At 57.9% G+C, this 25,613-nt stretch overlaps 1 protein-coding gene across 10 annotated transcripts in view; it reads left to right on the forward strand.

The window, feature by feature from the left end:
* FAM53A (family with sequence similarity 53 member A) overlaps positions 1-25,252 on the forward strand; it is a 38,316-nt gene extending 13,064 nt beyond the window's left edge. For 6 of the 10 annotated variants that reach the window (XM_074320123.2, XM_074320130.2, XM_074320136.2 and 3 more), the window contains 3 exons: positions 3,876-3,930; positions 4,976-5,643; positions 12,206-13,041. In XM_074320123.2, the coding sequence (XP_074176224.1) occupies positions 3,876-3,930; positions 4,976-5,643; positions 12,206-12,517 (1,035 nt within the window). In that variant the 3' untranslated portion in view covers positions 12,518-13,041. Of the gene's footprint in view, positions 1-3,875; positions 3,931-4,975; positions 5,644-12,205; positions 13,042-13,548; positions 16,393-23,465; positions 23,719-24,223 lie in introns of those variants that run through there. The other 4 variants (XR_016019406.1, XR_012492242.2, XR_016019416.1 and 1 more) reach the window with 4 other exon arrangements.
* Positions 25,253-25,613: the final 361 nt, after the last annotated feature.

Below are 25,613 nucleotides of genomic sequence, written 5' to 3' on the forward strand. Positions count from 1 at the left end.
CCCCAGCAGCGAGCAGTGAGTGTGGCCAGGGGCCCAGTCTCCCCTGCTGTCTCCTCAGCCTCCATGACCACGCCCACGGCTGTCAGTTTTGAGTTCCATTGCTGTTGATGGTGATTTTCTTTTTCAAGACGTGTTTTTTTTTAAAAGGGGGGGCTGCTTACTTTTTTCATCCTGGAATGGGAGAACAGACTTTCCTTTCCCGCAGTGTAAATCTTTTCCATTTTAAGAGGAGCCATTGGAACGTTTGAAGCCTAGTTCTGGTGTGGGTGGCGAAGAGAACCGTGGCCTGGGCAGCCTGGGCCTGCCACCCCCGCCGCAGGTTGGGCAGCTCGCCTCGGCGGAAAGGGGCCTGCAAGCAGGTGTTCGTTGGAAAGAGAATAAGGTGCCAAGAAAAACCCTGCCTATAATTCTTCCCATGTACCACAAATAATTTTACTTGGTGTGAATTTCTCACGAGTCTTGCTGTACAGGATGGAAACGGTGTGGAAAAGAATTTCCCTGTTACTGGGCGGTGTCTCACTGACCCCCCAGTGAGGCTTGCTGACTTACCTGCGTGGTTGCGGCAGCATGGCGCCCAGACTTGGCTTATAGCACCTGCTTTTTCCAACATCCACTTTTTTAAAAAAAAAAGAGGTGTAATTTGCATGCGGCAAAATGCACCAGCCGTTCCATCTTTTCAAGGAAGAATCCCCGCCATCTCCAGGACCGTTTGATTGTGGGCTTTCGGTTTGCCTGGATTTTGAATATCCCTTTGCAGTTAGGACAGTTTGGGCAGTGCCGTGGATGGACTTTGACGTCCTGTACGTGGTGGTCCAGTGTTTATACGGGAGACCAGCTCTCCCCCGTTACCAGCAAATGTCCAGAGTTACTCTTAACATCCACTGAAACAAATCAGTAGTTTAAAGAGCCAGTTTGTTGCATAAGAATAATAGAAACTGAAGTTTTCAAAGGTAGTATTTTTATGGCAATATCTAAAGGCAGACAGGAGTGGAGAGTTAGAAACCCCACACCTCCAACCACCTCGGTGAGGTCGCCTCTGGCTTGTTTCATCTGTGCCTGCACCCACACCCCTCCTCCCGTGGTTTTGCAGTAAATTCTAGACATTTTCCTCTGTAAATATTTCAATATGTAGCTCTCAGAGGTTTTGTCATGTGTCCCTGCCCCCGCGTGTTCTGCAAATGGCTAATTTGCTAATTAGCTGTGCTGTCCGTTTGGTAGCCTGTCATCACTCAGGGCTTTTTAAATTGAAATTAAAGGTGATTAAAGTTCAACAGTCAGCGATGGTAGTTTTCATTTGCACCAGGCGCATTTCAGGTGCTCAGTGTCTTTGTGTGGGGACAGTGCAGATGGGACAGTCCATGAACTGCCCGTCATCTCAGGGTTCTGTTGGAAGCCCTGCCAAGCTCAGTCAGACGCACGGGGGACACACTGCGTGCTCTTATCCATTTGTCTGTTGATGGGCATTGAGGTCGTTTCCTCTTTGGAGCTGTTACCAATAATGCAGCTGTGAACATTGGCGCACAGGTTCTTATGTGGACAAGTGTCCTCAGCTCTCCTGGGCACACACCGAGGACTGGAATTTCTGGGTCACATGGCAGCCCTGGGTTTAACCTGCGCACACCGCTGGCTGCACCGTTGTTCAGCCCCACTGGCAACGCGGGGGGTCCTGGCTGCCCCACCTTCTCATCCACGTGTGTCGCTGTCCGTCTTTGATTACAGCTGTCCTCGTGGGTGCAAGGTGCTCTCCTGTTGTGTTTTGGTTTGCGTTTCCCCGTGACTAACGCTACTGAGCATCTTTTCATGCGGCTCTGGCCCCTTATGTGCCTTCTTTGGAGAGACGTCTGTTGAAATCCTCCGTCCATTTTAGAACTGGATTATTTGTCTTTTTGTTGTTGAGTGGTGAGAATTCTTCATATATTCTAGATAGTAGTTTCTACTCATAATCAGACACATGATTTGCAAAAACCCTATTTTTTCTCTTCTGTGTGTTGTCTTCACTTTCTTGCGAGTGCCCTTTGAAGCACAAGTTTTTATTTTGTTGAAGTCCAATTGATCTGTTTTTTCTTTTGTTGCCTGTGTTTATGCTGTTGTATCTAAAAACCCCTGGACAAATGTTTTTTTCTAAGAGTTACGTAATTTTAGCTCCTACACTTAGTTCCTTGATGCACTTTGAGTTAGTTTTTGTATGTGGTATGAGGGGAGCCCTGGGACCACAGGTGTGGTGGCTGTCATGAGGGGCGTGTGGTGACTGTCATGAAGGGCATGTGGTGGCTGTCATGAGGGGCGTGTGGTGGGCCTGGTCGAGCTGCAGGGGCAGCGGGGGGTGGGCTGTGCAGTGGGGGCCTTTGTACTGCAGAGGCGAGCGGGCAGGGCAGGGGGGCTGCCCCAGAGAGCCAGGGCAGCGCTGGGAGAGGGCAGCGACACCATGGCACTTATCGGGTCACGCGGGAGTGTGGGCCGTCCTGGGTGCAGGGTGGGGCACAGGTTCTCTGTTAGCAGATGACGGGGGACGAGGGGGAGTGTTAAGAGCTGATGGAGGCCGAGTGAGGTGGACCCTGGGGAAGGGCCGGGCAGGCTAAGCCAGCAAAGGCCTGAAGCCCAGGTGACCCTGTGGGGACAGGCGCTGGGGCTTCCACTGTCAGTTTGCGCTGAGGGCCGGAGCAGGGGGGCCAGGATTCAGGGGCGGGTGGAGGAGGTGTGGGCCGTGGGCGGCTGTGCCGGTGCGGGCTGGGGTGGGTGGAGAGTGTAGCTCTAGAAGCCTCTAGTCTAAAACGTGTTTTTGTGAAATGCACTGATGGGCTGTGATGTTGGGCTGGGCGTCTTTTGCTGGTCGTGTGCATTGTAACCTGGTCTCCGCCCCCCAGGACATGCCTGCACTGTGGCCTTGCCTGTGCTGGAGAAGCGTGTAATTTCTGGAGCCCTCAGCGCCGTCGCTCTGGGGCCCGTGGGTGCTGACGGCGCACGCGTAGTCCATTCCTTGGCCCCATCGTACGGGCTTTACTCTGTGGGTGGACGTTGGGGTTGTTTCCGATGTTTGGCTGCTAAGCACAGCGCCGTGAAGCCCACGTGCGGCTCCTGTGGTCGTCTGTGCCGCTCTCTGGGGCAGAATGGCTGCTGCAGACGTCCCTGTACCTGCCTGCGGCTGCTCCCTGGCCCCTTGGGTCTGGTGTATAGATGTCTCCCGGGCTCTGTCTACACAGCACAGAGGTCTCGCCCTGTTTCCAAGGGCTCGCCCGAGTGCCAGTCAGACAGTGACGGCCACGCAACCCCAGTAGGATGCTCACCTCCTGGTGTGGCCCCTGGGTCTGGTAAGGGCTCAGCCGCCAGGGCCCCGTACCCCCGAGCCCGGGCTAGGTGGATGCAAAAGCAGACACACAGGCGCTTTCGGGGACCACGGCTCACCAGGTAGGCCTCAGACTTCACAGGCAGACTGTGGCCGAGAAAGTTCTGTGGGCTCAAGCCGAGGCCGGCACCTTCTGGAGGCCCTATCCCCCCACGTCCAGACCAGGGCCACCCGGGGGAGCCTGGCTTGGGGTCTGGGTCCAGAGGGGGCTGTGTGGGTGGGAGGGAAGAGGCTTGCTGAAGAGGGACTGAGTAGCAAGGTTTGCTTGTAGCTCAGCAGGGGCCAGCCAGGCTTCTGGAGAAGTGGACGGGCTCATGGCTCGTCGCTTCCTGCACTCAATTGAGTGTTGTTACGCTTTTAAGAGTCTTGATTAAGGAGAACATGTATTCCAGCAGTCACTGCTTTCTCTTTAATTACCTGAAACGACAGTGTTGGGGAAAACTAGAATTTATCTCGTGATAAACACGTACGACTGTTTCTTAGCACTGTTTCTGAAGTCTCACGTGAAACTTCTCTTTCCTATCACTTTCAGTATTCTGCCGAGAAACTGAGCAAAAGTGGCCATTTGTTCCCTTTTGAGACCAACGGTAAGTATGGAAAAGCCCTGGGCGGTCTTCCTTGGCTGCTGTGGCCACAGGCGGTGAGCAGGGCCGGCGGTGGCCGTGTGCCTGGGTGGGAAGCCGAGTTGGACTTGACAGACCTTTGGAGCCAAAGCCCAGGAACAGGGTGTCTCATGGGTGAGGGGAAGCTGAGCGGGAGCCGGCCCCTCCCGCTGCTGGTCTGTGGGCGGGGCCCAGCGAGGTGCTCCCTCCTGGCAAGATGTGGGTGGGGCCAGGGTCTCCGAGCCCTTCCTGGGAGCCTGTGGCCAGTCGTGGTGCATGCTGGCCCTGCACTCTGCTCAGCGGTGTGCATCAGACGGTCATGCCTGCAGGGCGCAGGTGTGCACTCACCCCCTCCAGTGCCCGGCTCATACCTGTGCCCTGTGGCCTGAATGGGAGCAGGTGGCGCAGCTGCCCCGAGTGGAAGTGAGCGTGAGTGTGAGAAGCTCCCTGGCACGTATCCCCCTGATAAGCCTTGGCTCAGTGTCAGCGGCCACAGTGCAATGTGCTAGTTGTGTGAGTTTTAGGTGGAACACACCTGAGCTGAGTCCTGTCCTCCCTCTGGCCACAGTGGCCGAGTGAGTGCCCAGTGGCCGTTGGTGGTAATCCGGGGTTAGGTGGCACTCCAGACCACTCTCGTGCAGGTTTGTAGCTGCTCTGATGACTAGAGGAAGTAGGCAGTGTGGCCCAGCACCTGACCCTGGTGCTGTGTCCTCACCTGGGCTTCGTCCTGCTGCGGGGGCCCGTCCTTGCTCAGAGCCCTGGGGCGTCTGGCAGGGCCAAGGGGTGCGGCCTGCTGCCCTCTGACATTGGAGAAGTGACAGTGGCTCCAGGGCTGACCCACCTAGGGAAGGCAGGTAGGGCTGGCATGGACCACGTCTGTGGCTCATGTTGCCGGGGTGGGGAGAGGAGGGTGCCACCTCCCGGTGTGCCTGTGAGGCCCACGGCTTTGTGTCAAGTGGCAGCATGGCCCCACCCTGTGGCTGGCAGGTGCATCCTGCTCACCTGTCTCTCCTCCTTCCTATTTCCTCAGAAGACAGGTGCCCTGGGAAGGTCGTAAGTGGAGGACGGCCCGTCGGAAGCCAGGCAGCCATGGGCCCCGCTTTCCCCTTCCTGTCAAGTCCCTGCGGGCCAAACATAGGCCTGGGAGCGGTCAGCGCCGTGGACCTCAGGGACAGCTTAGGGCAGCCCTTGGCGCCGCCCACCAAGCGACACTGCCGGTCTCTGTCGGAGCCGGATGAGCTGGCCCGCTGCTGGTCCCCATGGCGCCCTGGCGGCTCCAAGGTCTGGACTCTGGTCTCCAAGAGGCGATGCCACAGTGGCGGGAGTGCCAGCCTGCCAGGCACCACCGGGTCGCCGGGCAGAACCTTCCCTGTGGTTGGCCCCACTTTACCCCCAGCGCCCCGGCCGGCCTCGGCCAGTAGTGGCTTTGTGGATGGCAGCGGGGGCGGCTCGGGCCCTCCCTGGTGTCCCGTGGGGCCCTGGGTGCTGTCCTCGCGGCGCCGCCTGTCGCTGTCACAGGAGCGCCTTGCGGATGTGGGCACCCCGCCGTGCACGCCTGAGCCCGGCCGGCGGCTGGGCCTGCTCCGGAGCCGCTCACAGCCCTGCGTGCTCCTCGGGAAGAAGAGCCGGCTGAAGCGCCGGCGAGAGGAGGACGCCCGATGGCCGCGCCCGTCCTTGGACTTCCTGAAGATGACACGGGTGAGGCTTCCTCGTGACGCACCCCTCCGCATGGTGCTTCTGGGGAGAGGTGGGCCCACCCGGCTGTGGTGGCAGCATGTGCTGTTCTCCTGCGGGAGGTGATGGCCGCAGGGACGCACTGTGTCCTCGGGTCTGAGGCCAGAGTGTCCCCAGCAGCAGCGCCACCTGCCCACCCATCCCCTCAGCAGGGCCGGCCTGGGTGTCCCGTGCCTGCAGGCACAGGGCAGGGCGGGAGCCCGAACTGCTCTTTGGGGTGAGAGAGTGTGGGATGCGAGGCGGCGTCCCGGGCTGTCCCAGCCAAGCCTGCGCCACTCTGGCCCCCGGCTTCTCCTCGCGGTCCTCACCGCGTCCTCTGCCAACACCTCTCTGGGGAAAGGGTATGTTTTGAGTCTTGGGCTGTGGACCAGCTTGAAGACTGGGTTCTGGGGCCAGCACCGCCTGCCCCTGCCACCTGTCTTCTGCTCGAAGGCCCTTGTTCAAAGCAGAGTTAGAGCAAAGAAACAGACTGGAAACCTGGACCTCTGTTTCTGGAGGGTGACGTCACCTCACCGCAGGGCCATCAGAGGAGCTGGCATGGAGCCCAGGCGTGTGCAACGGTCCTATTCCCTTGGGACCTTCTATGGATGGGGCTGAGGAAGCAAGAATGGGACCTGCTGGTGTGACAAGGGAGAGGGCCGCCCACTGGGCCCGGCTGAGCTCCGCAGGCCACGTGGGCCATGTGCCTAGGGGCCCTCGCGGGAGAGCAGCTGCTCTACACCCTGGGCCTGGGGCTCCCTCGTCAGAACACAGACGGGACCCAGGTCCTTCGCACAGCCGTGTGGCCACTCTGGACGTCACTGTCTTTCCTGAATGCTGGCTTTTCTGAAATCTTCCCAGTAGGTGGGTCCCAAACCCAGACGTCCTGGCTGTGGAACCTGTGCAAAGGGACGCCCTGATCTTTTCTGGTGAACATGGGAACCACCTGCAGCATGGGAACGCTGTGGGGAGCTCCTGACATACACCCCGCCTCTGGTGCTTTGGCATCCGTGGGCCTGCGGGGTCGAGTGCTGTTGGGACAGGCGGGGCATCGCCCCAGGACTGCAGTGCCAGGCATCGCTGGGGGCATGTGCAGCCCGACCCCTCACAGACAGGCCTGACAAGGCACAGTAGTGTCAGGGCCAGCGTTGGGGCTCAACCTGGAGGCAGAGGGGCTCCTGGCAGCGCGTGAGGCGTGTGCCAGCCGAGGCATACTGATGAGCGGGCATGCTGGTGTGGGGGAGGGGTGTGTGTGTGTGTGTGTGTGTGTGTGTGTGTGTGTGTGTATGAGAGAGATCTCTGTACGGGTGTGTGTGTGTGTGTGTGAGAGATCCTTATACGGGGTGTGTGTGTATCTGCTGTGTGCGTGGATGGAGGTGTCAGGATCCTCGTCCATAGTGTCCCCTGTTGGTTCTTGTGTTCCCTGCCCTCCCCCGGGAAGCGCCCTCCCAGGGGTGGTGACGGTGCCTTGCCGGGTTCTAGGCCAAGGACTGCCTGTCACCTTTGACTTTGAGGGCCTCTGTCCAGAGAGGCCACGTTGAGGCCTGGGCCTTGGTTAGCTGGGTTGGGGAAGGGCAGACTTGAAGATTTTGGGGTCAAACTGGTCAGCCAGCAGGGATGGGAGGATGGAGCCCAGTAGGGCAGGACAGGCGCCTGCTGCCGCAGGGAAACAAGGCCTAGAGGTCAAAGTTGCCTGTCCTTTCTAAACGCTTTCCATCTGCTCCGGCACGTTCCTGTGGCTGCTCCCTGGGCTGTGTGGTGGCTGGGGCCTCAGGACGCAGCCATTGCCAGCGTCTGCGTGTGTACCCCAATGTCTCATCTCCCTCAGGGACACAGCACCCCTCTAGGAAGCGTGCTTGTCACGGGGAGGTGGCAGGTTCTGTCGGCATGCTTGTCACTAGAGACCCCATGTTCCTTTTCTGGAGAATGCTTCACTTTCATGTCACGCTTCTTAGAGTGACATTTGCAAAACATGCCGGAGGGACTTAAAAGAACAGGTTGTGACGGGGGCTGTGACAGTTCTGGGGCCTGGACTGGTGCTTGGTTGAGCCTGCGGCTTGGGGTGACCAGGGTTTCTTGCCGTATGTGCGAGGCTCAGCCGTGACCATGTGCTTCCTGCAGGGGTCTCAGCGGCCCTGCCGGTGCGCCCCGGGGTCAGGGAACCCCATCTGTGCCTCGACTTGAGTTGGGGGAGCGCAGAGTCTGAGGCTGAAGGCCTGGACACGGTGAGCTGGCCGGCCAAGCCTCTTGCCGGCTCCACCAGCCCCCTAGTCCCCGCTCCCAGGCCACCCTTCCCGGGCCGAAGGCCGGCTCTGGTCAGCAGGGAGTGGACACCACGCTGCCTCCCAAATCCTCCCCTGAGGAGGGGAATGTTTGCACAGGAAAACATTTAGGTTTTTCTATTTTGTCTGGCAATGCTGCTTCAAAATTGATGTTAAAATATTCTCACTGAAAATGTGCAAATCAGTCATGGTTCTGAGACTGTGGGAGCAGGTGCTGGTCTTTATAAAAGTGTCTGTTACTAGGGTTTTTAGAGGCCTTTACCACTTAGAGGAAACCTTCAGCTGCTTCCTGCGTGATTGGAAAGTCACCTGTGTGGAGACAGACACACCGCTCCCTGCTCAGGGGCCCAAGGATGGCGGTCTCAGAGCCTGACCATCCACTCCTGCATCGGCTGCCAGGCAGGAGGCACCGAGGCTGTGATAGCCCCTGAGCACTGTCCCACGCGCCCTGCTGACCCCGCAGCTTCCTGGAGTCGCTGTGTGTCCAGCACGGCCTGGCAGGGCCAGGGACCTGTGACACATTGGTCCACTGTGGATTTCCATTTGTCACATAAGCACATTCTTGGTTCTTGTCTTTATTTTGTCACACATAGTGCATTTGAGACGCTAGCAGGGGCGCAGGGCTGCAACCCTCTCTGAGGGAGGGTCCCAAATGACGACAATGGCACTGACTCGCCTCCCGGGGGTCACAGCAGGAACTGGGCCCTGACTCTCTGCATCTTGTCCCAAAGTCCTCGTGTATGTGGTTGAATGAGACAGTTGTGACGAGAAAGAGGGCATCAGCTGCCGAGACAGTCAGTAGGTCGGGGCGGTCACGGCCTTTACACGGCCACCGCGGGCGAGGCGCAAGCGAGTGGGTGCAGGGGGGACACGGCGCCCTGTTCGTCTGCTCCCACGCTCTGGGGCAGGCGGCCAGGGGTGGCCTCAGCGCCTGTCTCAGGCCTTGGTAACTGTGGGGGTGCACGAGGGTGGGAGGGAGCCCCACGGAGTTTTTCCTTCAGCCGGCAGTAGCTTCCCTGTCGGTGCTGACTGGGGTGTCCGAGGACAGTTACACAGGAAGTGGGCTCAACAGATTCCCGCTGACCCCTCTGGCCCATTGTGGTCGCTGGACTCGAGTGTCTATTGACGCGCAGCCTCGCCCTCCCTCGCCCAGGTCAGGCTTCGTGATGCTCCCGCACAGTTGCTGCCGGTTCACGTCATCCTCTGGGTGCAACGGTCTCAGGGCAGAAAAGCCTGTCCTGAGAGTTTGGGATCTGCAGTGGCCGCTTCTTCCCGCTGGTTTATCGGCCTTCTTTCCAGGAGACATGGCCAGTGGGGTGCTGAGTGGCCAGTGGGGTGCTGAGAGGGTGTGGTGGCAGCTGGAACACTGTGGCCTGGGAGTGTGTGTGCACGCGCACGTGGGATACAGGGTACCCCTGGCTCCCCGCCACTATTGACATTTGGGGTGAGGAAGCCGGGCTTCACCGGGGTCCAGCGGGCGATGAGGTCCTCCATGGCCAGCAGCTCTGCTGCTCAGACCGGGGAGGGCCCAGGAGAGTGGTGGTGTACCTGCCTGCACATGCGTGTGCCTGGACACGCACGCATGCACCCTCACCTCTGGCCATCTCTGTGCCCACCTGCAGTGTGGACACTCCTGAGCCTGTCAGGCCTCCCTTTGTGCGGGTGGGGAAGGCACTCGGGTTTGTCCCATTGGCTGCATGGAGCTGCCTGTTGCCGGCGTGTGTCTGTATTTCCTCCCATAGCTGGAGCCTGTGGGATGAGTACACACGTGTGCTGGGTGGCAGGTGCTTGCAGGCAGTGGGAGGCCCCGCTTAGGGCTCCTGCTCAGTGCTGGCCTGGCAGGTGGCTGCTGACTGCGGGCAGATGGGCTCTGGCTGAGCTGGGACGTGGTGTGAGCCTGCCACACGGTCTCAGGGCACCCGTGGAGGCTGTACTTGTGCAGGAGAGCAGGCTGTGTGTGTCATGTGGGAGACGGCCAGCGCCACGGCCAGTGGCCAGCTGCAGGGGGCTCGCCAGTCCCTGGATGGTGTTGGAGGGGCTTCAGGGTGGCTCACAGGACAGCTTCGTTTTTCTCTCCGGACCTCCTGGCTTACACGCAGCCTGTCAGCGTGGCTACAGTGGTGGAGATGGTGAGCGGTCACCTGCCGGCTTCCCCGCAGGAGGCTGTCTTGCGCACAAGTTAAAAGATCCTTACAATTTAGAGCTCAAAGCCTTGACCTTCGAATTTAGAAAAATATTTTATGTTCGTCTGCTTATATGCAGGTCCCCATCAAACCAGAGATGGTGGCAGAAGCCAGGACCATGCGGTGACAAGGGTCGCCATGTCAGGTCGGGCTCCAGGCCACGTTGTCTGCCCCACTTTGTGAGGTGGGAGGTGGCAAGACTCCCCATCTGGGCTGAGCTGTGCGGGTGGGGGTGTGTGTGTGGACTGTTTCTATGGAGCGTGGTTGTGAGTCCTTCACAGGCGGCCTGAGCTGGGAGTTGGGAAGAGTGTGCCATTTTCACACGCAGGCCACACGGGTGATCCGTAGGTGACCTGTGCACAGAAGCCCTCCCACCCCTGTCAGGTCCCTGCTGTCAGTGACAGGGACACCTCAGGGGGAGGTTTAAGGAAAGGCCTGGAACACTGTCAGCTCGAGGGGCCCGCTGTGCGTGGGGTCGGCGCCAGCGCCCACGAGAGCACCGTGTGCCCTCTCCTCAAGCCGGCCTGTCAGATCTGCCTTGATTTGAATGAAGAAGGAGTTACCTCATGAACCCGTACTTTGTGACCAAAATGTGTGGCCAGTGGTATCTTTAAAGATTTGATTCTTTAGCATTTTGCTTCTCAGCACCTCGCTTGTTAGAGTAAAATAGCAAAACAACAAAAACACGGGCACTGCCGTCTGTCTTGGGGAGCCAAGGAGCTGCCTTAGAAACTGTGGTTCCCGAGGAGCTCCGTCTTCCTGGGGGACGTGTTTGTTGGCTGCAGCTTTCGGTGGGACTGTTTCCAGATGTTTTCAGAGAACCTTCTAGCCCCAGGGTGGGTTTTCTGATAGGAGGCATTTTGTGTGCTGGATGAGTTGTGGTTTGGGGGACTTTTGGGTGTGGAGTCGGTTAACTCATGTTCTAGTTCACGTGTTTCGGTGGCCAGTGTGCTGCTACCAAATTAAAGCCTGAGGCACTGGGATGGCTGGCGTCGTCACGTGCATTGTCACAGCCATGTCTGCAGGCTCCCTGTACAAGGCCCGAGCCACACAGTGACATGTCTGGGGGCAGCGTGGGTGTGGCTGGAACAGGAGTCCAGAGGTGACAGCTGGACGGGTGCAGCCAGTGGGAGGTTGCTCCAGCAGAGGTGCGGGCCCATGGGGACAGCATGAAGTCAGGACCAGGAGGCTGGGCCGGGATGAGGGTGGTGTCGCAGGGAATGGAGCCCTGGCTGTGCTGAGGGGGCTGCTGCTGTGTGCGGCCCAGAATAGGGCCGTGGTCGAGGGGCTAGAGGTGAGGAGACCAGGAGGCCAGGCACACCCTGCTGGGGTCAGCAACCCCAAAGGTAGGTTGGGGTGGTCTGCTGGCTCTCAGTCCCCGTGGGACAGCCTGGGAGAGGTGCCACCAAGAGATGGGGTTCTGACTGCCGCTGCTCTGGTCTGGGGATGCAATCGTCTGGAGGAGCAGGGCTGGAGCTGAGCTTGGGGAGCCCCCATCTTTAACCAGTCCAGTGGGGAGGCTGTCCTGAGCACAGGCGATACATGGTGTGTGCCGAGGCCGTGGAGGGGAGGCTCCATGGGGAGTGTGTCTCAGGTATTTTAAGATGACAAAGACTTAAGCACGTTCATATTTGAAGGAAGAGAACCATTGGGAGAGGAGGGCTGAGGAGAGAGAAAGGTGGGAAGCTGGGTGCGATGGGGCCCCCACCCACGGACACGGGGGAGGGGCTAGGGTATGGGGACTCACCTGGCGGGAGCCATCGTTGGACCTGGGACTTCCCCGGCCAGGCCTTTCCCAAGTGTGGACACAGCTCCACACTGCAGTCTCCAGGTGTCTGCTGTTTCAGGGCTCGGGCAACATGACCTTGACATTGGTCTGAGGGGGCGGGGACATGGGTCTCCCCCCGAAACCCAACAGGCAGTGCCGAGGCTGTTTGTGGACACGCAGGGCTCTGAGACGATGGCCCCGAGGGGAGGCACAAAGATGCTTTATGTGACTTGGGGACCCCTGTCGGGGTCAGTGGGATTCCCCTCCCATAAACCCTCCTGGAATGCTTTAAGTCTGTATGTTTTCTGTTGCAGACGTTAAAAAATTCAAAAAGCCTTTGCTCCCTTGATTATGAAGACGATGAGGATGACACCGGAGTGAAGACATCCGTGTCCTCCCCACGTGACCCCCGCGGCCGCACGGGCCTCCTCATCCCTGGCTCCAGCCCCCTGAGCGCGCGCCCCGGCGCCCGTCCTGCCAGTCCTAGCTCGTGGGCTTCTCGGGAGCCTGCGGCCAGCGAGGGCGGGAGCGGCGGGGACCCCAGTGACTGGGACAGCGCTGGGGAGGAGACCACCTTCCCTCTGGACCACGGCGAGCTGGACCTGGAGCAGATCGAGAGCAACTGACCCGCTGGGCAGGGGGCGTCCCGGGCAGAGGCCGTGGCTGCCCGTGTGTCCTCAGGGCACAGACGGAAGCCAGGTGACGTGCTATTTTAAACATTAGCTGTGATTTTGGTTCAATCTTTCCTAAAGAAGTCTTTTGCATTTTGATGGCTTTTACAGTTCTGGGGAAAGCGTCTCTATTTTGAAATCCATTTTCAGAAGAGCATTTGTTAGCTGGGAGTCTGCGTCCAGACCCCAGTGCAGGTTGGTCTCTGTAAACACCTGCTGTGAAGGGCGCTGTGCGTCGTTTAGCTTCTCGGAACGAGACCTTGGGCACTGGTGGTCCGGGCCCTCTGCGCCCCCTGTCATCGCGTGTGCTGAACTGCCAGCCTGCCGTCCCGTTCTCCCGCCTCCTGTTTGGAGCAGGGCTGAGCTGCGGGGGCTGCCGGCCGCAGTCGGTGCTCTCTGTCCCTGAGGGCGCAGGGCCATGAGGACAGCAGTCCTGGAAGCACCTGGTCTGTGGCTTCAATAAAGGCCTTAGCTCTGCACGTGTGACTTCTGCTTGTTGGTTTTCCTTTCGAGGTGCTCTCGGGCCGCGGGGGACGGGAGCTAGGCCTGCCGTCTGGGTGCAGCACCGAGGGTGGGCTCACCTGTGTTTTATTCCTAATTTGGTAAAATCACAGGAATTTGTACTACAGACGTTGACCTAGGAACTTTGGGTAAGAGGAAGGAGTTTGATAGCAAATGAAAACACTCATGATCTTTGGAGAAATTGTCTTGGTTTTTTTCCCTGACAAAATTAGCGCAAATCACTGTCATAACTATGGAAGCCACCTTCTTAAGTGGTTTGAACTGTGGCTCAAAGGTGGGAAGTGCCGGTTTTCCAGAGCAGCCTTTCTGAGGCCGAGCCCCTCCCTCCGTCAGGCCCGCCCTGTGCGCGCTGCCCGGTGGCCGGTGGCCACAGCCCCGTCTGGACCTTTACTTGTAGATCGGAGTGGCCATAATGGTTTCTTTTCTGATTAACGTCAAAGAATCTTTTCCCTCTTAAAACCTAGGCTGTCGTCTCGGACCCTGGTATTTCTGGAGGTGGGCAGTTCAGAGCCTTGCTCCGGGAAGCCGGCGGTCAGTGACATGCCACTGCTGTCGCCTGGACAGCAGGGTTCCATGTGAAGAGGAAAGAAGAAAAACAAGGTGCCTAGGGAACCAGGCCCAGTGCAGCCATCATTGTCCTCAGCAGCCCCTGAGGACTGCTGAGTGGCCCATCACGGGTCTCGAGTGGGACAGGAGCCAGCGAGGCACCTGAAATGCAGAGGAGCCTATGGCCTTGGGGACATGCTGGCCCCTGGAAGTGTCACCTGCCCCCCACAGCCACACCTGGCCACACGTGAGGTCTAGGGGCCTGAAAGGCTCAGGACCCCGCAGGCAGGTCCTTGGGGGTGGCAGAGGGACTGCTTCCTGGGACCCTGCCCGGGACTTCCTGCACAACCGCCAGAGTGAACATTGGGAGGTGGTGCTTTGAGTTCATTTTGGAGGCAGGTGCCATACAGGTACCTGTATCGTCTGAGGTAACCACCCAGCGGTTCACTTGAATTGACCCAAGAAGCCAGTGCTCTGGGCTGTGGAGTGGGCGTGGGTGGTGCCCGAGACGACAGGCTGTGAGGCTGTGGGGCTGTGGGGCTGCAGTCACCGCCCGCGATGGCTGCTGGGATGGCGTGGCCTGGACAACAGCAGTGGGGACACAGGATGGGGCCTCGAGGACATGGTGTCAGTGTCAGGCCTGCCACAGAGCCTTCTGGGATGGGGTCACTGGGGTCGCGGCCCGGCCAAGGCGGTGGGGATGAGCGCAGACACCCGTGAGCGAGTCAGTGAAAGGGCACCGACAAACGTAACTGACTCCAAAAGGTAGACGCTGCAGCAAGGACGGACAACATTACCGCCAGAAATTCACAAAGCTGCCGTCTAGTGCGAGACTTTTGGCTAATCCTCTTAGTAGTCAGCTGGTCAGGTGGCCCCGGCAGGAAGCGATGCAGGACAGAAGGTTCAGTTGCCCTGTTCACGCCTCAGCCGCTGGCCTTCTGCACGCAGCGCCTCACGGGAAGTGGCGTTCTTTCCTTCCAGGCGTCAGAAACCCACCACCAACTGCCAGAACGGAAACATCAGTAAGTGCCAACAAATTGGTACAACATAGATTGTAGTTCAGCAGCACAACTCGGTAATAAAAGGAGCAAACAAAATCTCCCATATTTAGAAAATTTAAAAATGCCCTTTGTGTAACTCACGGATCAAAGAAGATAAATCATCATCCACGTCAGAACATACTTAGAGCTGGATGATGGTGAACATGGTGGGTATTGAAAGTTGTCAAATGTATCTGAAGTTGTCAGCAGAAAGGAATTTGTAACCTGAAATGACTAGTAGGAAAGAAAAAATTGAAAAAATTAATGTGCTAAGCACCCAATTTGAGAAATTAGGCCGAGGTCAGCAAACTTTTCCAGGAAAGGGCTGGGTAGTAAAGATTTTGGATTTTGAGGGCCACGGGGTGGCCTCTGTCAGATATTCTCCTTTTCCCGCGTCCGCCTTGTTTCAGCGTGAACACTGCTCTGATCTCTCTCTCCTCTCTCTCGCCTGTGCACAGACAGGCTGCCTTTTGCTGAGTCCTGAGTATGAGGCATAAAAGAACAAAACCAAAGAAAGAAGATGGGAAGAGATAAGAAATGACGGAGCAGACAACAGAACCAGAGCGAGAAGACCCAGTCTTGTTCTCTGCAGACTGGACGGCTGACAGGAAGAGAGACAGCAGTAGGTGCTCGAATGAAGAGGGACAGAACCTGGGCCGCAGCAGAGGTCATAAAGGTCAGGGGACAGTATAGGAGCAACTTAAGGAAATGGACACGTTCCTGGAAGAAGAGTGCCACAAACTGACTGGAAGGAAGAACCCAGGGGCCATCCCAGAACCACTAAATAAAATGAAACAGTTTAATGTCTTCCTGCAGAGGAAACACCAACCCCAGATGACGTTATAGGCAAGTTCCATAAAATGTAAACCAGATAGGGACGGACAGGGAGGCTGCAGTGGCCACCCACTGACCACTGTGGCCGAGGTGGTGGAGAAGCCCCTTGGGGCTGGCCTCTGCCCTCCTTTCCCTGTCCCCATGTCCCTCTGCATGGCGTGGAGGGGACTGGGGGTCCAGGACTGAGCTCAGCTGTGCCCTCGTCACCTTTCCATCTGACCCCCACACAAGGGGGTCCTGTTTGCACCAAGAAGGGTCATAGGCAAGCAGGGTCCAGCTCCCCAGCCCTCCAGATAGCCAGGGAAAAGGCCCCGGTCCCCTCACGGCCACCAGCCATAGGCCCTGAGCCCCCCCTCCCTCTCCCTGGCCCTGACCTCGGCCCCCTTGCTGAGCTGGGCCGGCCCTCCCAATGGTGTATAGGATGGAAGCAAGTCCCCAACCCAACCCCAGTCACCCACCTTTTTCTGTTTTTCTGCAGTTATGGATATAGCTTTTTAAACCTCCTTAGTTTCGGTAATTTATATTGTCTTGGGAAATTGTCAGTTTCATCAGGAGTATCCAGCGTGTGGTCACTTCCCGTCTTTGTGTCTCTGATGCCCCAGCTTCGGCTCTCACCGGTGCCTGTTCTCGCTCCGTTGTCAGGCTGGGCAGAGGTTGCCTTATTTTATTTACTTATTTTGAGGAACCAGCTCTTAGATTTACTGATGGGTGCTCCCATTTTTCTTGTTTCCAATTCATTAATTCGCCGTTATCTTCATTCCCCTCCTGCCTCCCATGGATTTACTTTATTGTTCTATTTTCCCTCCTTGTATCGAATGTTTAGTTCATTTATTTTCAGTCTCTCTTGCTCAGTAATAAAAACATTTAAGGCTGTGAATTCTCCGCCAACTCCTGACACGGGCTCTATGGACGTGCAGCCTCTCCATCTGTGTGGCTGTAAAACCGCCTGTCACGGCACTTGTTTACTCTGCGACCACGGAGTTACTTAGGAGGGGATCTCTGCGTCCCCACACCGGCTCGCGTCTCTTGTAGACCCTTCTGTTAATTTTTAGGTTCATTGCATTGCTTTCGATGATGAGGCCTGTGGATGTTTTACCATTTGGAACGCAGTGAGGTGCGTGCGTGCATGTGTGCTGACATGCACAGCCACACGAGCATGTGTGTGTAATGCACGCCCATACGTGGCCCACGTGGCCATGTGCACATGTGCACACATGTACATGCCTGCTGTGCCCTCGTGTGCATGCACACACGTGTGGAATAGTCTGGCCAGTGAGCACATCCGTGAGAGGCTACACGCCCTCATCCTCATCCCAGCTCTGTTGGCCGAGCCTGGGTCTCCGGGCGAGGTCTGGGCCTGTGCGTCCAGGGTGGCCTGACAGGCCCGACTCCTTGATGTGGGGAAGGGTCACGGCAGATGTCCCTGAGCTCACAGCCCTTGTGTAGGTCTCGGTGGCCAGGCCTGCTTGTTAGCAGGGCTCAAAGACGTCTTGGAGCCCACAGGGCGGCCGGTAGGGGCTACGTGGAGACTCGGGGGTTGGGCGAAGCATGTGTGTCCTGTGCAGCTGCCAGGTCCTCTCCAGCCTCGGAGATGAGGAGCTGAGCTGGGTGGACCTGGGACATGTTGAAACACAGAAAATTCAGTTCTTTTCATAGTTTGCTGTGAAAAATCATGAATGGTTTTGAATTTTATTATACTTACTCATCTATTGAGATGATCATATATTTCTCCTTTAATCTGTATACTCATTTTCTAAAGCTGCTGTCACAAGCACCACAGGCAGCGGCTTACACAGCTGACATTTCTCTCTCCCAGTCCTGGAGGCTGGGGTCCGAGACGCAGGTGTGGGCAGGCTGGTCCCCCCCGAGGCCTCTCTCCTGGGCATGTGGACGCCGTCTCCTCCCTGTGTCCTCACGTGGTCGTCACTCCGTGTGTCTCTGTCCTCATTTCTTCCTCGTACAAGGACACCAGCCAGACGGGATGAGGGCCCACCCTGCTGACCTCGTTTCACCTTAATCACCTCTTTAAAGACCCATCTTCATTGTTTTTATTGGAAAACACATATAGCATAAAACTTATCGTCATAACCCTTCTTAAGTGTACAGTTCAGTGGTATTAAATGCCACCCCCACCGTCCTCCCAGGACTCTCCGTCCCCCAAACTGCACTCGGTCCCCTCTCCTCCATCCCCTAGCCCCTGGCAGTCACCATTCTCCTTTTTGTCTCTGAATCTGACCATGTTAGGGTATAAGTGGGGTCACACAGTGTGTGTCCTTTGGTGACTGGCTTCTCACTCAGCACAGTGTCCCCAAGGCCCATCCATGGTGGAGCGGTGTCAGGGTTTCCCTCCTTTTTAAGTCCAACAGTGTCCCACTGCGTGCATGGACCCCCTTTGCTTCCCAGCATCCGCTCGCGGACACTCGGGCGGCTCCCACGTTTTCGCTGTAGTGAGCAGGGCAGCTGTGAACACGGGTGTGCAAATCTCTCTTCGAGACCTTCTTGCACTCTCAGGTGTATGCCCAGAAGTGGGTTGCTGGGTCACAGGGAAGGTCTGTGTTTAGCTTCTGAGGACCCCACACTGTCCCCCAGCGTCCAGTGCTTTGCGTTGCCGCCGACAGCACAGGGCTCCCTGTCCCGCGTCCCGCCTGCACGTGTGTTGTTTTTTCCCCCAAAGATTTTATTGGGGAAGGGGAACGACATTACTGGGGAACAGTGTGTACTTCCAGGACTTTTTTCCAAGTCAAATTGTTGTCCTTTCAATCTTAGTTGTGGAGGGTGCCGTTCAGCTTCAAGTTGTTGTCCTTTCAGTCTTAATTGTGGAGGGCGCAGCTCAGCTCCAGGTCCAGTTGCCGTTGCTAGTTGCAGGGGGCACAGCCCACCATCCCTTGCGGGAGTCGAACCAGCAACCTTGTGGTTGAGACGACGCGCTCCAACCAACTGAGCCATCTGGGAGCTCAGCGGCAGCTCAGCTCAAGGTGCCGTGTTCAATCTTAGTTGCAGGGGGCGCTGCCCACCATCCCTTGCGAGACTCAAGAAGTTGAACCAGCAACCTTGTGGTTGAGAGCCCACTGGCCCATGTGGGAATCGAACCGGCAGCCTTCGGAGTCAGGAGCATGGAGCTCTAACTGTCTGAGCCACCGGGCCGGCCCCATGTGGCCAGTTTTCATAGACACTCCACCTATGCCAGAAAAGAATATACGTTCTCAGGACGTTTGCAGCTTTGTACATATGTCTGCAAGGTCCACTCAGCATCAGTCTTCTGGATCCTCACTGAGTTCTCTGTTGTCTGACGGACCAGGTACTGAGCGCTGTGTTACGTTCCGTGGTGGCTGGTGACTCCAGTTCTTGTTGCTTTGTGGGTGTATACAAGTTTAGAATTGTCATCTATTTCTATTGAGTTGAAACTTTTATAATTACAAATCGACACTCTTTGTCTCTAGTGATAACTTTTGCTTAAATGCTGTTTTGTCCAAAGTGAGTATCAATACAGTATTTTTCTTTTGGTTCCGACCTTACGAGTGTTGATGCGCTTTCTTCCTTTCAGTAGATCCAAGGTCCCATCAGGTATCATTTGTCTTCAGCCTGAAAAACTTCTTTGTCATTTCTGTAATTAGGTGGAAAGGCTCAGCTTTCGTTTATCTAAAAAGACCTTCCTTTTGCCTTAATTTTTGAAGGATAGTTTTGCCAGATACAGAATCCTAAGTTTGTCTTTAAAGAGACAACTCCGCTATCGTCTGGCTTGCATAGTTCTTGATGAGAAGTCACAGTGGCGTTAGAGCCTTTTTTTTTTTTGTCCTGGAAGCCTTGAAGTTTTTCTCTTTCAGTTTTTGGCAAGTTGGCGGTGACATATCTAGGAGTATTTTTTCTTTGTATTTATCTTGCAGAGTAGTGGTTGTTCCGGTAGCTTTTGCAGTCAGTGTTCTGTTAGGTGTTTTTCAGGTGTTTCTCGGCAGCCCCTCTCTTCTCTGGCTCACACCTCTTAGGCCACCTGCTAGATCACGCTGTTCACCAAGCCTGGCTGCTCCCCCAACTTCAGTCTGTTTTCCGTGTGGCCCTGGGGGCACCAGGCGCCCACCTGCTGTGGAACCTGCTCCTGAGCTCCGCCAGCTGGGAAACCTCATCTTGCTCCAGAACTCGGTTCCCTGAGGAGCCCCTGCATGCTCTGTCTTCCCGGCTCCGTAGCAGAGCAGGGCTTTGCCTAGGGCGACCGAGCAGTGGCTTCCATGTCCTCTGCGCGCTTAGCAGAAGTGCACGTCACCAGGCATGTCGTTTATGTTCTTTGATGTGAAATCTCTCTGTAGCCTTATGTGTTTGGTGAACAGACTGGGGCAGTTTTCTGAATCCCACCTCCATTTTGCACCTGGAGCATTTACTGTGTTTTCAGGCATTGTAACTATTTCTGTCACGTGGTGCTGTCCCTTTGGTCTCCTCCTGTTTGTGAGGCTGTATGTTCTGTTTCTGTTCCGCATGTGGCACCCTGGAAATTTTAATGAGCACCTTTCTTTGCCTTACAAAGTCTAAAGCTTATCCAGGTCTCTACCCCCCCCCCCCCCCCCCCCGGACAGACCAGGGGGAGGGAGGGGCAGACCTGGGGTCACTTTAATTCCGGCCACTCCCCTCTTGGTTTTACTGTCCTGTTATGTACCGGGCAGGTTTGTTTCCTCAACCCCACAGGACATTACTCTTGTCGTGTGCTGTCACTGGCCATTTGGTGTCCCCACGTGTTTTGCACTTGGACGGCCTTCCCCGCGCTCTGCGTCACACGTTTCCTCTGGGATCACCCTCGGCTCTTTGCCACACGGCTTCTCCACCAGAGCTCACACATGGCAGCAGCTCTCTCGAGGGGCCAGCTAGTATGCGAGGTGCACCCACGACCAAAGCCACTTCTGTGGAGCTCCATCTTGGAAGTGACACCTGTCCCCTCTGCCACTTTCTGTTCACTGGAAGCGAGCCACCAGGTGCAGCCCACACTCGGCGCCAGCGCCAGCACCAGGAAGTGGGGTCACGGGCGTCTCAGGCCGCCTGCACCGCCCTGGACACAGAGCCTTCCTCTGCGGGTGATGCCCCTTCAGTTGAGGTGCCATGTGCTGCGGCCCCTCCCTGATGAGCTCCCCATGATGCCACATGGTGAGACCCCATGGCACTGTCCCCGGACCTGCAGAGGCTGACAGCGTGTCTTAGGTGCCTGTAGGAACGTTGGCCCTGCCACTCCCAGCACGCGACCCTGGGGACTGGCTGTGCGCTGCAGGGCCTGGGGCACAGCCAGCAGGGGGCGCAGAGAGCGAGTGGAGGGGGCGGGGCCCCGCGACCCGGCAGCCGCGGGCCGGGCTGAGGCCGTGCTCTCTCCGTTATTCCTATTTTTGAAGTGTTTTAATTTATTGGAAGCATGTTTTCTGTTGTTAGAGTAAAAGACGTTTACTGTTTGGGTGTTACTGCTGCATATCACTACACATCCAAACTACCTGTCTTTTTAAAACTGTTTCAAGGTGATATTTACGTAACCTACATGTCACCACTTAAAGGGTCATTTGGTACATTGACAGGGTTATGTAACCACCACCTCAATCTGGTTCCGAGACATTTCGCTTCATTGCCCCAAAAAGCCCCCACCCTTGTCCATCATCCCATCTGAGCCCCACAGCCACCAGTCGGCTCTGCTCCTATGGATGTGCCTCGTTTGGACATTTCGTAGAAGCGGCCTGTAGTGGGGACAGCTCCACCCGCGCTGCCCCTGGAGGCCGCTGGGTGGCAGCAAAGATCGCCCCTGGGGTGGCTGCCGTCAGCCAGCCTGCCTGCCCGTAGGTCTGCTGGGGGCCTGAGCTGCAGTGGTGATGGGGTCCACCCCTCAGGCCCACCCACCCCAGTGCCCTCTGGTGTCTCTTTCCATTTCCCAGCCAGGGCTGGGTCTGGGGAGGGATCCAGGTGCTGTCCCCAGAACAGTGCTGGGCATCCTGGGGGGACAAGATCAGGGAACAGAAGTCCCCACCCAGAGGCCCGGCTGTCTAGGGGCTTGTCCTGAGCCTGGGGTTCGGGGAGCAGGGTGGGGCCAGCACAGCTGCATCTGGGGGGCCAGGGGCGGACGCTCAAGGTTGGTTGCTCCAGGACCAAGCCCTTCCCTCAGGCTGGTGGGCGTGGGGCCTGATTCCCCACCCTGCAGTGGGGCTGCCCGGTGGCCCCTGGGCCGAGTGGCTGTGTTGGTGGGTCTGTGCAGGTGTGGAGCTCTTGACCCATGCCACCTCTCCCCCTGCCCAGCTGGCTGTGTGTGGCCCCAGCTGGTGGTGGCATTCTCCACCCCTCGTCACTGGACGCTGTCAGTTACACATGGGACTCCAGAGCCTGAGGGCTGAGGGTCCCATTCATGTAGGTGCCGGTTCCCATTAGTCTGATGAACAACGAAGGTTTGGGACTCGGTCCCAAGCTGGGGCTGCGCACATCCCGATTAGGCTGCAGGATTTGGGGATGGGGTGGGGGACGGGGAGCCGCCCCTGGGCCTGTTACCTGCCATCTCGTTCACCCCTATAGCCCCAGCCCTGGGCCTCCGTGGGGTGCACGTGAATTGATGGGTGAGCCTGTGCTCAGCTCAGCCAGGCCAGGCCGTCCTGTGTGGGTTTTGGAGGCCGAGATAGGCCCTGCCCTGCCCTGGACTCCGGGCGGGATTTCCGTTTGGGCCTTTGAGCCCAGGCAGTCTCCCCTGGCACATGCCTAGGGAACCTGTGTTGTGTCAGCTAGGTTCTGTGGGGAGGCTGCCGTGTGACCTCAGCGCTGGTGACAGCTCGTGAGGTCAGGGTGTGGCCAGCCCGGGGCCAGCAGGCTCCCTGCGTGTGCAGACAGCGCAAGAAGCAAGGCCACCCTCACGGCCAAGCCCAGGGTCAGTGGGCGGGGACACACTGCAGGGCATCTGCCAGGGCTATGGCTGGAGGGGTCCTGTCTTGGGGGTGGGGGCAGGGGTGGGAGGGGGCAAAGTCAACCTCCGCGCTGCCTGGACACGAGGCTCCAGCGGCCCCACCGGCACTGACCGCACTGGCTGGACACTGGGCGTTCGGTGCCTCTTCGGGCCATGGGCGATGTCTCTGAGTGGTTCCATCCAGAGGGACACTGGGTGAGGCCCAGGGAGGAGTTTCCACGTCATATGACATGAATGGTGGCGTAGCTGGACAGAAGGGGCCTTCCTCGAGGTTTGCCGGGAATCCTGCTTCCACCTGACCCCTCTCTGGCAGCTGGTGGCTTGCCAGCCATTCCTAGGTTGTCACATCTGCGGCCTCAGAGGGGCTGTGTCACTGCCTCTCGAGCTCGTGTCCTCGTCTCGCTTGAGCCTGCTGTCCTGTCACCTGGGGCCTGTGGGAGCTTTTCCCCCAACCACATGGCTCAGAGGGGCACTGGACACCCTCGGGCTCCAGCATTCTGGGGATCCACCCCTGGTCCCCAGGGACCTTGGGCGCCTGACCTTGGCGTCACTGCATGGGCCCTGCTGTGTCCTGGGTGTTGGACGCTACCCTCCCCTTTCACGGATGAGGAAGTGGCCCGGCGGGTGGGAGGCATCCCGGAGGAGACCTGAGCTGAGGGCCGCCCACCCGACCTCAGCCTGCCAGCCCTTACCCAGCCCTGTCTCAGCGCTGGGAGGGGGCCCTCGCAGGAGGTGACCAGCTGTCCCTGCGGACGGCAAAGCCACACACTCAGGCCGCCCCCAGCTGGCAGGGACCTGCCGAGACCGGGAGGCCGCGTGTCCCACCGCTTCCCAGGTGGGTGCTGGCCTGGGCCCTCGGGCGTCCTGGGGGTCCCTGAGGAGGGGATGCCATATCTCCAGGGTGGGGGCTTTGCCGAGCGGGACACGGAGCTCCTCACCGCCCGCCAGAGACGGAGCCCGTCAACGCTGCCCCCCCCTCGACTTTTTTCTCTTCCCCAATTAATTAATTTCAATTGACCATTAAGTCAGCGGAGTTTTTGATTGATATTTTCATTAGCAGCCCTGTCCGACGCCCAGGAATGTATGGTGATGTCCAATCTGCAGGCGGACCGTGCTCCTCCTCACCGCGCTGAGTTATGGCTGGCACCGCCGTGCGTCTCTCGGGGTAATTTGAATTCAGATGAGCTGCCGCAGTGTTCCGGAGCCTGGCGGCCGGCCGCTGACGGATGGCACTCGGGTTATCACAAGGTCACCGGTGCAGCCGCCACCTGCCTCGGGAGGGGCCGGCCAGGCCTCTGGCGCTAGGGAAGGTGGGTGACCCTGTGGACTCCCCAAATCAGCCTGCTGGTGGCCGTCGGGACAGAGCCACCACCAGCAAAGCAAGAGTGAGCCCGGGCCTGTGACTCCCGAGGCCGTGGCCCAACCTCATGGCCACTGTCCCTGGAGGGGAATTAGCCCCTCCAGTGAAGGGGCGGGTGGGGGCCTTGTCGCTGGGAGACGGCTGACCAGCATGGAGCAGCTGCCTCACTTCCAGCAGAGCTACGGCCGGTCCCGGGAGCCGTGGTGGTAGAGTCAGGGGCCTGCCTGCAGCTGTGTGTCCCCATCCTCGGGAGGGGGCGTCTGGGGCCTGGTCATGGCCAGCTCCGAGGGTGGGACTTGTCTTGCCCCATGAACTCGGTGTGGGGACAGGATGTCAGGCTGGTGACCAGCGTGGGAGCCTGTGCAGCTGTGTGGCCATGAAGGGTTACTTTAGTGTCCATGCCTCGGTTTCCCCACGGGTGCCAGGGGATAACATGGTATCCTTCTTTTGTTTAGGGTGAGCAGCAGATCATGAAGTCCTGTCTGGGCCCCCACGTGGCCTCTGCTTCCGGCTGGTGCTGATCTGCCTGCCCTCCCTGCCTGCTGACCTCAGACCTGATTGGGGGTGCTGGGGACCCCCAAGGTGCTTGGAAATGCAGTGCCCACCAGTGGAGACCCAGCGGGCTGGCAGCTGGGCCAGGCCGGAGTGAGCAGAGGGCGCCCCGTGGACTTGGTGGGGCAGGGGGAGGCTCGGCAGAAGGAGTGGTGGGGTACCACCCCTTGGAGGGCCCAGCTGGGAGCCCGAGGGCCAAGAAGGAGCCCTCCCGCTGAAGGGGCCACTCGAGCCTGGTCCATCTGCAGCCCAAGTCTGAGCTCCGACCATCACACGGGCTGGACAGTGCAACCTGAGGCTGGGCTTGTGTCCTGAGCTCACGGCCAGGGCACCAAGCCACAGGGTGGGACGGACATCGCTCCTGGACACGGTGACAGGGATGGTGCAAGGCCAGGAGCTTGCCTCAGTCTGTGCCCTGCTGGTCCCTGCAGACCTGCGCTGGCATCTTCAAGCTGGACAGGGCAGGGCCTTGGGAACACCAGGGAGCGAGGGCGCGGGCGTCTGCCCGGTGGCAGGGAGGGGCTGGCTCTGTGTCGTGGGCAGGGCCCCTGTCCTCACTCTGTTGTGTGGGGCAGACCTGCCCCACAGAGCCCCCCACGCCAAGCTGCTGGGCCCCTTGCTTATCTGGGCCCAGCCAGATGTCCTCCCTTTCCCAATCTTCCTGCAGCCGGCATGGCCATCTGACTAAGTTCTGGCCGATGAGATGAGAGTAAAAGTTTTGAGCAGAACTTTCGGGAATGCTCCTTAAAGTAGCTAACTCGCAAAGTACAGCATGGAATGCAGTCAGTAATATTGTGGTGGTAACTGTGTTACCACACAGTGGTGTCAGGTGGGGACTAGACTTATCATGGCTAACTACGCTGTACACCTGAAGCTAATATAATATTGAATGTCAACTGTAATTGAAAATAAAATTATAAATGGAAAACAATTGCTGACTCACCTGGGAAAAGCCCCGCTTGTCCTTTGCATTTCTTCTTTCCTGCTTCCCGAACAGATGTGTGATGGCTGGGGCTCTGGCAGCCATTTGAATCATGAGGCGACCTTGGGGCAGGAAGCTGTGTGCACAGAGATGGAGCAGACAGACAGGCACCTGGGTCCCTGATGATGGTGGGTGCTCAGGCCAGCCCTCGTCTGGCTGTGGGAGAGAGAAATGAACCTCTGACTTGCTGAAGTCACCTGCTGTCAGTGGTGTTTGGGCATTGGTGTACGAGGTCTGACAATTAAGTTTGAGAACTCATTGCAACAATGTTGCTCACCTTTTTTGATATCAGAGGGATTATTCATTATGAA

The sequence above is a fragment of the Rhinolophus sinicus genome, chromosome 1 (genome assembly GCF_057876585.1).
Source record: "Rhinolophus sinicus isolate RSI-liver-muscle chromosome 1, RSI-T2T, whole genome shotgun sequence".
Lineage (NCBI taxonomy): Eukaryota > Metazoa > Chordata > Mammalia > Chiroptera > Rhinolophidae > Rhinolophus > Rhinolophus sinicus.